The sequence below is a fragment of the Acanthisitta chloris genome, unplaced genomic scaffold, assembly GCF_000695815.1.
Source record: "Acanthisitta chloris isolate BGI_N310 unplaced genomic scaffold, ASM69581v1 scaffold14778, whole genome shotgun sequence".
NCBI lineage: Eukaryota > Metazoa > Chordata > Aves > Passeriformes > Acanthisittidae > Acanthisitta > Acanthisitta chloris.
Window position 1 is genome coordinate 94,684 of NW_008685561.1, and position 11,408 is coordinate 106,091.

Genomic DNA, 11,408 nt, shown 5'->3' on the forward strand with positions numbered 1-11,408 from the left:
GGTGGAGGTAATAATGCCAGCCAGTGGAGAACTGAAGAGTTAGGGGAGTGGGAAGCTGGCTTTTCACAGAGACAGTTCCAGGAGGAAAAGAGCTCTTCCACAAAGGCCTGGCTTTCTGTAGCATGTATAGAGAGCCTGGAAGCCTGTGAAGGGTGTAGTGTTTCAGTTATGTGCAGCTTCTTTCATAGGGTTTCATGTTCTCTTGTTTTACTTTTTGTTGGAATGGAGAAAATCCAGCATTCATTTTACTTGAACAGATTATGAATGTTGTGCAGAACAGGGACATGCTTATAGGCATGAAGTACTAGAGCACAGCATTGGTGTTGCCAGATGAGAATGACACTTTACTGGCTAGGTAGGGGGGTGAAGAGTTTGGTTTGACTGCATACACATGGGCAGTTTGGTGTAGCATTTCATCACTAAGAGAAACATTATGGGACTGGGGGAGAAGGCTGCAAAGAAGTGGACAGTTGGTCATATATGCATGTCCTTGTCTGTCTTCCAGGTCGAAGACTTTGTGGATCCTAATGGCAAAATCTATCTGCAACGTGAGGAGACACCATCTAACCGGTGAGTGTTGTAGATGTCCCAGGCAGTCTTTTTTGTACCAGAGTTAGAAGATAACATGGTTTCTTGTTTTCTTACTGATGCTGATGTCTTCTGATTTGCAGTGGTGAATCAACAGTACTGAGTTTTGTTAGTTGGCTCACCCTCAGTGGGACAGAGCAATCTGGTATGAGAGGGCCATCTACGGAAACACAGGAGGCAAAGCGAGCGGCTTTGGAATGCATAAAGGTAACACACAGGCTGTAGAAGAACCTGCTTTTTTCTTGGTGACAGTACTGTGTGGGTAACAGGCAACAGAAGCACAAATATGCATGTTGCTAGGCAGTATTGCAGGTAACAGGGTACTTAGGAACTGTGTGAAACTACAGATGAGCATATTTGGATTGACAGCTAAACAGTCTTATGTGCTGCTGTGCACAAATGTAGTAACATGTGAAAACAGGAATGATTCCCCACAAGAGGCTGGGATCTGACCTTGGCATCACAGCGCTACATTTGAAGACAGATTAATGAATTCTCAAATGACTAATCTTTTCCAGGACAGTGTTAAGGCATATGGTGCCAACAAAATCTGAACATGGGGTTTGACCAGTGTGTGGACAGAAGAGTTACCTATTAAAATCTGTCTAGCATATATCAGGTCTGTTAAAGATAACTGATGTTAGAGTGAACTAGTTGGCAGGAGTTTTCCTCCAGGTAATTGTGTTAAAGCCACTACCTGTATCTTTCCTGTGAACATGGTGTGTTTCTAGAGGATCTGTTTGTATGCCTTCCACATCCCCCAGACGCACAGTCCTCTTCTGTGTCTTTTGCAGCAATGTGATCCTGAGAAGTTGATCACAGAAAGCAAATTCCTCCAACTTGAATCCCTCCAGGAGCTCATGAAGGTGAGAGAAATATTGGGCAAGGGACTGGACTGATGGTGGAACAAGTGTGCATGATCATGGATATGTGCTGTGTACTCAGTTAGCTCCTCTGTCTCTAGAGGAGGTCTTGGAACTATTTGGGATATGAAACTAGTCATTAGTTCAGCTGTTAAAAGTAACTTCTGTGCTGGCAGCCACAACTGCTTTAGTAGTAGAAGAAAGTATTAAGTTGTGGAATGCATTTTAAAAGCCTTGAGGACTCTTGGCAAGTGTTTGAAAATATGTGTAGCTCTGTGTAGGAGCTTGAAGTTTTTCATCATTCCTGGTGTGCTGTGTACCTAATGAGAGCATTCTAAAAGGCCACTCTAGAGGTAAGAGCTGTACAGAAATATATGACTGTGTCCCTAGGTAGTGTGGTGCCTGGCTGCTGTGGGAGGTGTAATGAGGCTAGACTCACTAGCCTTTGGGCTAGAGAAGCTCATCTCCCTGGGGGAGGGTCGTTACTTACCTGGTTCTTCCCTCGTGGTTTCCCTTCATGCTGCTGTAATTGTAAGTCACTGGCTTTATCAATAGGGCACATGACACTACTGAGCCTTGTACTGAAACAAAGATTCAGAAGAATGGGCATGAAGTTTCAAAATAAAGATAAGCGAATATGCCTCAAAGAACAATACTTAAAACAGCTAAAGCTGTTGCTGCTAAAGCAGAACTTGCTGTTTGGATCACAGAATGACCGCTATGTTGTTGGCATGGAGAAGTGGTGCCTCAGTTTTTGTGTGCCATTTTAGTTCTGGGGGAACATTTTGCTCCTACTCCTATTATGTCAAGAATTCTCCCTTCATATAAAGGCTGATGGCTTGAGAGCAATAGTTCCAGTATTTGTAGTCATTCCTAGGTATGTTTGCTTTTTCTGTACTTCACGTATTATTAGCAAGAAGCTGCTGGATTTCAGAATTCCTCTCCATCTGAGAGAGTTTGTCAGAGTTCAACATCTTTTTAGCTCATATTGCGTCTTGCATAATAAAAAATATATAATTTTTCCATATTTTTAGCATGACTACTGTCCTGTACATTTTTGATAGACTGTGCATGATCTCACCAGACAGCGGAGTGCAGTTTTTGCCCAGTCTCAAAGCATTCTGTTGGTCCTCACTTGTTGGTCCCCCTTTTTGGGGAACTTGTGATTCAGTAAAGTTTCCTGGCTCTCCTAGGCTCTAATCTCTGTGACTCCTGATGAGGAGACATATGATGAAGAGGATGCAGCCTTCTGCTTGGAGATGCTTCTGCGGATTGTTCTAGAGAATAGGTATGACCTTGAAATACATATGCACATTCACTGTAACGTCCCTGCTTTACTGCAGCTGCTGCCTGGGTCCAGGGAATGAATTCCTTATGTGCTTGGTTTGCCAGCTGAAGCAGCATGTGGCTGTAATTTCAGGGCTTAGCAATTCCACTCTAGCATGTGCAAACAGAATGGCTATTAGCTCATGAATTATTGCTCGATATCCTGAAATCTGGAGAATATAAACTAAACTCCAGAGGGAGAATTTTCCCACCTGATTGCTTTGCAAGTAATGAGAAAGAAATTTGATGGCTTTGTTGTTTCTGTGTGTCTGTTCTTATATCTCCTGGCTGGAGTTTTTCATTGAAATTGAGAAATGTTGTGTTGTCTGGAGTTCTGGGAGAGAGGTAGCTGGATCCTGCTTGTCTCATCTCCTTTCATCCTACCCTTTCCCTCCTCCTTGTTGTGGCTAGGGACCGTGTGACCTGTGTCTGGCAAACTGTCCGAGACCACCTTTATCATCTCTGTGTCCATGCGATGGAGTTCTGCTTCCTGGTGGAGAGGGCAGTGGTGGGACTGCTGAGATTGGCCATTCGGCTCCTCCGGCGAGAAGAAATCAGTGCACAGGTAAAGGATTTCTGAAAGGCAGTTACTGGGGTTTTGTGGCTACACCTGGCAGCAAGGTGTAGGAAAACCAGTTGATGTTGGATAAACCCATATTTAACCTGTCTGTGCTGCAAATAACAACAAACAGCAGTTGTAACTCTAAATAAATGAAGAGGTACATTGCTGGAGAATGGGGTGTAAATAATAGGGTCTCTTATGCTTGTCTCTTTCTCTGGGCAGGTTCTCCTCTCGTTACGTATCCTGCTTATGATGAAGCCAAATGTGCTGTCCAGAGTTAGCCATGAGGTTGCCTATGGCCTCCATGAACTCCTGAAAACCAATGCTGCCAACATTCACTCTGGGGATGACTGGTACACACTGTTCACCCTTCTGGAGTGTATTGGGTCTGGGGTGAAGCCACCGGCAGCCCTGCAGGTTACAGCAAGGGCAGATAACGACACAGGTAAGACAGGCCAGCTTTTGCTAGGAAATCTGATGCCTGCCTGCCAGATAAGCAGCTGCTTCCTCAAGCTTTTCAATTAGCAAAGGGGACTGCAAGAAAACAAAGCTGATATTAAACTACATTAGCGAGATTAAAGACCAGCACCTGCTGTTCACTCCTACCTCATGGTCTGTCCCTGTCTCTACTCTGCCATCTCTTCCTACTCAGTGAGCAGCAGTCCAGGTGCTAGTCCCTAGGGGAGCAGTGGGAGGAAAACTGATATCAGTTGTAGCAGCTGTAGAAGGTCTTTGCTCTACCCAAGGAGCATTTTCTGCTGGTTGTGGTCTGGTGCCTTGGGTACTATAATCTCTCATCTGGGCATGTAATGTAAACCCAGCTGGTGTTCCTGTCATGCTTGCTTCTTTTGTGGGACTGACTCCTTTCTGTCCCCATTTTAAGGATCTCAGAAAGGGAGTTGTTCTTTAAAATTCTATTTCTAAATCTATTTGTATTAATAGTGCCTGAACCATTCCCACAAGACCAACCCACTATTTCTCACTTCTCTTGACTGTTAGTAAGGCAGTATTTTCAGCAAACTGTTGTTTTGCTTTAGCCAGCTGGCAATGTATTTGAGGCTGACAGCTTCAGACTTCTAAAGCAAACAGCAAGAAAAGACTTTTACAGAAGGCTTTGTTTTTCTCTTTGCTTTTCTAGAACTTCCTTGCTAGGTCCTGATGCTTTGTGCTAGACAGAAAAAACATGATTTTGTAAAACACTTATGGCCTTTGCCTTCTGGGTTAATGCTGGGCTATCTTCTCCCATCTCTCTCTTTTGTTGTTTTTTTTTCTTTACCTCCTTCTGGAAATGTCTGGTGCGCTGTGTTCAAAGCAACTCTGTCTGTCTGCTGGTGAGTTTCTAGATAGTGAACAGCAGAGAGAATTAATTTTTCTTCTGAGTAACATTGTATCAGTAGCTTAAATTTGTCCCTTGCAAAGACTTCTATCTTTGGGACATGTGCAATTTAAAGTTATCCTAAATGTCAGGCAAGGTAGATCTGAAGGTGTGGAACTTGCTAATGTAGATTGCTGTTCATGAGAAAGACCTGACCAGTATTAGTGTGGAGCTGAGTGACCCCAGAGGCCCAATGCGAGTCATGTAATTCCACACTGTGCTTTTGGAGTTGTCTTCATTGAACTCAGCACCTCCAGTAGTTGTTACAGTGTGTGGTACATCTAACTCTTCCTGCAGGGTCGAAGCATTGGACTTCCTGCCCTTTTTAAATCTATGGTCAGGCTGACAAGTGACATAGCAGAGGATGGAAAACCCTTCCCTCTAGAGGAGGAAGCAAAACATGCCTACAGGGTAGAAACAGTGTCAAAGATCTGTATTTCCTGCTGTCTTCTGTGCATGCTCCTGTCATAGTTCTTCCTTTCACAGGAGGAGATGCCTGGCCAGGTTTCCTCCAGAGCCCACTGGTGGTTCCTGGTTGATGCTGATCTGACTAATCTGGATTGCTTCTCCCTTATCCATGGTTCATCCATATGCTTCTTCCTTACCTGTTCTTGCAAGTTCCTGATGTGGCTTTGATATAAAACCAATGCCTTTTGTCTTGAAGGTGCTCAATCAGACAGTGAGGTCTCTTCCTCCTATCATCCAAGTGACATGAGCCTGGACCGTGGCTATACCTCCGATTCAGAGGTGTACACAGACCATGGGAAGCCAGGCAAGATGCATCGCTCGGTGACAGATGTGGATGTCATGAACAGTGGCTGGCTAGTGGTGAGTAGCCAGTGGCCTTCTGGTGCCCAAGGAAGACTACTCCTAGCATGGTTATGAGCTGAGAGTGTGGTAGGGAGAGAAAGAATAAGACAGTAGAAAAGAGTGCTAAGATGAGCTGACATTGTAAAGGGAGAATGGGGAGAGATGCAGGTGGAGAGGAGAAAGCTTGGAGGCAGATGAGGAAGAAAGGGAAATTGACCCTACAGAAACATTACCTGTTGGCTTCAGAAGAAAGGCCCTTTCAGTGTGTGCACGAGGTGCTGCGTGTTACACTGCCATCTTCTGTTACCTTTCTGTGCCCTGCAGGTGGGGAAAGATGACATCGACACCTCCAGATCCACTACTGGGCTCAGCAGGCTGGGTCCATCTCCTCTCGTCAACCAGTACAGCCTGACTGTGGGGCTGGATTTGGGCCCACATGACACAAAGTCTCTCATGAAATGCGTAGAGTCCCTGTCCTTCATCGTGCGAGATGCTGCCCATGTTACACCTGAGAACTTCGAGCTGTGTGTCAAAGCCATACGCATCTTCGTGGAGGCAAGCTTGAATGGGGGTAAGATCCCTTCACTTGACAATCAGGATTGGGATTGGGGTGGCCAGTTGGCAAGAAGTGTGAAGTATACAGTCAGGGAATGAGTCCCCAACCTGCGGAAAATGGTCTACTATGAGAAAAGTGTCCTCACTCCTGCTGGCAGCAGGGACCTTATTCTTATCCCCCTGCCTGGGATGAACAGGGAGGTCTGGAGCTCATGTGGAGGTAGCAGTATCAGCTCTTGCTGAAGGTTGTTCCCAAGGGCTGCTGGGTCCTCTTCAGACAGGTAGTTGTCATTTCACTGGACAGGGTCCTCCACTGGGGATATCAAAAGGTGGCTACTCCATGTGTTGAATGGCAGAAAATTTTGTGGTGGAGTGTATATATAGTATGTTGCTGCCTTTCTAGGCTACAAGTCCCAGGAAAAGAGGGGGAAGAGCCACAGGTATGACAGTAAATCCAGTCGGCTAAAAAAAAAGCCAAAAGAGAACTCCACGCGGCGATCACGGGTCTTGAGCCAGCACCAGGCACACACACACAGTGATGAGGACGAGGATGAGAGCATCCCTGCCAGCTACCACACTGTGTCTTTACAGGTTAGTCAGGACGTAAGTATAGCAAGGATTTCCTCCTCCTTTCCCATTCTTAGGGCCTTGCTAGGTAATCACTGGGATTCTTTATGGGGCACGGGAGGGCTGTGTGCTGGGTTAGTGGGCACTGGGTAGCAGAGGGTGGCTCAGGTGGCAGTATGTGGTTCTGCAGTGAAAAAGGAAGATGACTGCAATTTGTACTGGCAAAAGCAGAAGAGAAAGGTCCTCTGGAAAGCACAGAGGGTGGGGTCTGGAGCTGTGAATCACTGTGGTAGGTAAGATGGATGTGGATCCAAGGGCATTGGGAATTGTGAGCTTCATGTAGGATTAGCAGGGAGTCTGACAGGGCATCTGAGCTTGTGGAAAGAGGAAAGCCCTGTGGGCTGAGGCACACAAGTACAGAGGGCTGGGCTTAGGGAGTCCTTTCTCTCCAGCTGGTACATCAAAAGTGTGAAGGCACAGGCCTGCTGACTGCCAGGCTGTTGGGCCTCAGTTCAGTAGCACAGTGACTAGAGTGGTGTCATGTGCCCATACAGAGTTGTTCTGAGGGAACTTTGCATGTGCTTCATGCCTTTTTTGTTAATGGGGGAAAAAAACTGCAGAGTTGTTACATAGCTGAACACTGGGTTATCCCTTTGCCTGGGACCATCAATGCTCTGTGCCAGGAAAGGCTCCATTCCTCCTTTTGGCCAGACTGGAATGGTATTCCTCAAAGATAGGATTGACATGGCTACTGAACTGACGCAAATCTTGCTGGAGGTGCCTGGCACTTGACCACTTAAGGAGGGCACAGACAGCAGGGCCTGACATCATCTCTACAGCTATGCATGGTCATATACATGCAGGAAGCAGGTTTGAGTGGCTGTGAGCCTTTTAGCATCGGTTTGGGGACGAACAGAGCTCAGAGTTGCATCATTAAGTGCTGTGCATTGGTTAATGTGCCGTGTACTTGCAGCTGCTGGACCTCATGCACACCTTGCACACGCGAGCCGCCGGCATCTACAGCTCCTGGGCGGAGGAGCAGCGCCACCTGGAGACGCCGGGCAGGAAAATCGCGGCGGATTCCCGAACGCTGTGGTCCAACTGCTGGTGTCCTTTGCTACAGGGTAAAACCATCCCCCTCGTGATGAGAGAGCAGAGACGCTTCCAGAGTAATGGCAGGAAAGTTGAGGAGCCAAGAACTAGCAGCAGAAATTTTTTTAGGGTCTGTTGTAACTGAAAAAAGAACTTGGATTAGATTTGTAAAGTCGTCTTTAGCATGACTTAGCTGCCAGCATGTTTCTGGATCTGACAGTAAATTGCCAGTCTGTGGCCTGGAACAAGTATCATCCTTGGGTTTTTTTCCCAGAGAGTGTTTCAACTTCATTAGACTTTTTACCCTAGACCAGGGAAGTAGGGATGTGACACTTTCCCTGTGGGCTTTGCCCTGAATCCCTCTCTTGCAGGTATTGCCTGGCTGTGCTGTGATGCCCGGCGCCAGGTACGGATGCAGGCACTCACCTACTTGCAGCGAGCACTCCTGGTACATGACCTGCAGGCCCTGGATGCACTGGAATGGGAGTCCTGCTTCAACAAGGTAACCTCCTGGCTGGGCTAGGCATGTAGGCAGGACAGCATTGTCACAAAGAGCAAAGCTGTGTGTGGGAGTGGAAGAATAGTGTCCTACTTCAGCGCTGTCTTCTTGAGCAGCTTGTTCTCCACAGCAAACATGTTGCCTACTCTGGTCCTGTGAAAAGTTCCTCTCTGCTTCTGACAGAGCCTTTTAGGGTATTGAAGTGAATCCACTCATATCCACTTCCCATTGCTTCTCTCATCTCTCTGCCTAGAAGCCACCAGTCCCAAAAGCCAGCTCCGTTCTGTAGTCTGTCTGTACAAATCTCATCAGTCATTTTTCAGCTCTAAAATATCCATGCATATGATCCAACAGGTGCTGTTCCCCCTGCTAACCAAGCTACTTGAGAATATCAGCCCAGCTGACGTTGGTGGGATGGAAGAAACTAGAATGAGAGCCTCAACACTACTGTCCAAGGTGAACCACTCTTCTGTTGCCTGAAAGCTCAGGGGAAACCACGTTTCTCAAGAAAATCAAACTGTTTGCTGTGTTCACGTCTCAGCATCTCTGATCTGGATAGTTCTGGATAGATGTTAGGGTGCTAGTGTGAATCACAGGATCAGTCAGGTTGGAAAAGACCTCTGAGATCATCAAGTCCAACCGATGACTTAACACCACCATGTCAAGTAGACCATAGCACTAAGTGCCATGTCCAGTCTCTCCTTAAACAAACTTGACTGTCTTCAGTGTTGGGCTCCTCCATCAGCTAGCTGCTGGGACATGCCTTCTTTCCAGAACTGTCTCCATGATCCTGGCCCTTGGAAAAGTTGTCAGGAAGCAGTTTGTGACTTTATGATGGATGGAGAGAGAATTATTTCACTTGATATTAAGTTGAAGACAGTCTGTTCTAGTGGTGAAATGATGCATGCCACAAGTTGTTAGTCCTGACCTGAGGCAGAGAATCTGGAAGGGCTGGAAGACATGGTGATGCAGACTTCAGGGGCCTCCCAGAAATAAGACAAGATCCTTTCCTCCACATATGCAGCTCAGAAGAGTGGATGCCTGTGGTGTCCTCAGGCTGAGCCTGTGCGTGCTCCCAGCCTGCCACAAGGAGGGGGAATCCAGATTTACAAGACTTGCTTGTCAGGCTCTGAGCAGCTGCTCTCATACTACTTGTTGACAGCAGTTGTGTTTTTTTTAATAGGTGTTCCTACAGCATCTCTCCCCTCTGCTCTCACTGACCACCTTTGCCGCCCTGTGGCTCACAATCCTGGACTTTATGGACAAATACATGCATGCTGGCTCCAGTGACTTACTGGTAAGGTGCTGAATGTGATGCTGCAGTGCTTTGGACAACCATTCATTGGTTTTAGCCTTCTAAACTTGAAAGATGTTTTGGTTTGTTTTGGATTTTTTAGCCTTTTAATCCCTTCACAACCATTTTGTTCCATGGTTTCTGGCCTTGACCTCTGTTTCCAAGGCAGCCCATCCAGCTGGTTTGAGTTTATGTTCATTGCTATATGTCCATTCTCTGTGTCCTGAGGAGTGTTCTCTGATTATAGCTGGAGGCCATTCCAGAGTCTCTGAAGAATATGCTGCTTGTAATGGATACAGCTGGGATATTCCACAGTGCTGATTCACGGACAGGATACTCAGATCTCTGGGAGATCACCTGGGAGCGCATTGACTGTTTCTTACCTCGGCTGCGGGATGAGCTCTTCAAACAGACAGTCATCCAAGGTACGAGGGGTTGGGAAACCTAAAAGAAACAGTTCTTGGACCTGTGCTTGCACCCTGTCCAGTACCCAGCTGCCATAGTGCCTGGATGCTGATGAAATGATAATTGCAGGAGGCTATGGGAGCTTGGCACAAGGAGGGCAAATAGAGAATGGGAGAAGGAGTGAGCAAACAGGTGTGTGGGCTCACTGCTTGTTTTGTCTTCCTAGATCCTGTCCCCAACATACCAATGGAGCAGCAGCATCAGAAATCAATAGTATCTGCCCTGCCCCCTTCTCCTGTGGGGGATGTGAGACCAGCCACCCACCTGGCTCCTTTGGAGAAGCCCTGTGAACAGGGTGCCAGTGGTGAGTCGTGTTTTCTTCTTTCTGGGATTGTCTTCCTCAGCATGGTGGCACAGATCTGCTTTTCCTTGCTTTAGCATGATCTGTAGTGACCAGGTTTCTGGTGTTGTCAACTGCTGTGCTTCCAAATGGATAGGTTGTGGCCTTCTTGCTGAGGTTCTTGGGGTGGGCAGAATGCCGGTGATCAGCACCTGCTCCTCAGGGCCTTGTATGAAGATACACAGAAGGGGCAAGCCTAAAAGGGCCCCTGAGTTGATCTTCAGCCCTGCTTAGTTTTGAGCTAATAGGTGAGTCTCTCAGGGCCTGTGTAAGGATATATTTTGTCTCTTCCTTTTTCCAGAGTCTGAGAGAACCACTGCACCTGCTTCACCCACCATCAGCACCTCTGCCTCTCCTTCTTTCCCAGCATCAGCTTCAACAAAGACAAGCCCCGTTACGGATATACCTCCTACAACAGCACAGCCACCACTCATCCTGCAGCCTCTTGCCTCTCCCCTGCAAGTTGGGGTGCCACCTATGACTCTTCCAATCATTCTCAACCCAGCCCTAATTGAAGCCACCTCTCCTGTTCCCCTCTTAGCTACTCCACGGCCCACTGACCCCATGACAACCTCTGAAGTCAATTAGTTTGAGGGTGTCTGAGAACTGTCTGCTGAGGAAGCTCTGTGGGTGGAGGATGCTGGCCAAATGTTCTCTGGTAGAGGGCATGTTTGTTTTAGAAGATGATGCTAACCTGAGCAGAAGAACTGCTGCCACAATCCTCTGGAGCATGTCCCATTCTGCTCCCTTCTTTTGGCACCACCTAGAAATCTGCCTAGAAATCCTTGTCTTCTTGGAGGGTTGCCCAGTTCCACTGACCAGGCTCCTTCCTGCCTTTGCAATCTCAGGGGCCAGGCAACGCCCACACCCAGCAGCCTGGGACCAAGCTGCCACCAGTTCATCTGGTAAAGAGGGAAAACTTACTGATGTCACACCAGAGAGGGGCTGCAGTCCAGGACTGCCTCTCAAGATTACTCGGTCCAGTCCCTGGACAATTCCCCAGCCATTCCCTAGCTTTCCTGCCCACTTTTCTGGTTGCACTGCTTTTTTGGGGCTCTGGGCATGCCTGGGT

General features: G+C 47.3%; 1 protein-coding gene across 1 annotated transcript in view; it reads left to right on the forward strand.

Annotated features, from left to right (window-relative positions):
- Positions 1-11,310, forward strand: part of GBF1 (golgi brefeldin A resistant guanine nucleotide exchange factor 1) — a 100,508-nt gene extending 89,198 nt beyond the window's left edge. The window contains exons 26-41 of the mRNA XM_009079813.1: positions 506-570; positions 672-795; positions 1,383-1,454; positions 2,645-2,739; positions 3,189-3,342; positions 3,562-3,784; positions 5,379-5,542; positions 5,849-6,095; positions 6,483-6,682; positions 7,620-7,770; positions 8,110-8,240; positions 8,592-8,693; positions 9,421-9,534; positions 9,779-9,956; positions 10,163-10,300; positions 10,638-11,310. Coding sequence (XP_009078061.1) covers positions 506-570; positions 672-795; positions 1,383-1,454; positions 2,645-2,739; positions 3,189-3,342; positions 3,562-3,784; positions 5,379-5,542; positions 5,849-6,095; positions 6,483-6,682; positions 7,620-7,770; positions 8,110-8,240; positions 8,592-8,693; positions 9,421-9,534; positions 9,779-9,956; positions 10,163-10,300; positions 10,638-10,924 — 2,445 coding nt within the window. The 3' untranslated portion in view covers positions 10,925-11,310. The remainder of the gene's footprint in view (positions 1-505; positions 571-671; positions 796-1,382; positions 1,455-2,644; positions 2,740-3,188; positions 3,343-3,561; positions 3,785-5,378; positions 5,543-5,848; positions 6,096-6,482; positions 6,683-7,619; positions 7,771-8,109; positions 8,241-8,591; positions 8,694-9,420; positions 9,535-9,778; positions 9,957-10,162; positions 10,301-10,637) is intronic.
- Positions 11,311-11,408: the final 98 nt, after the last annotated feature.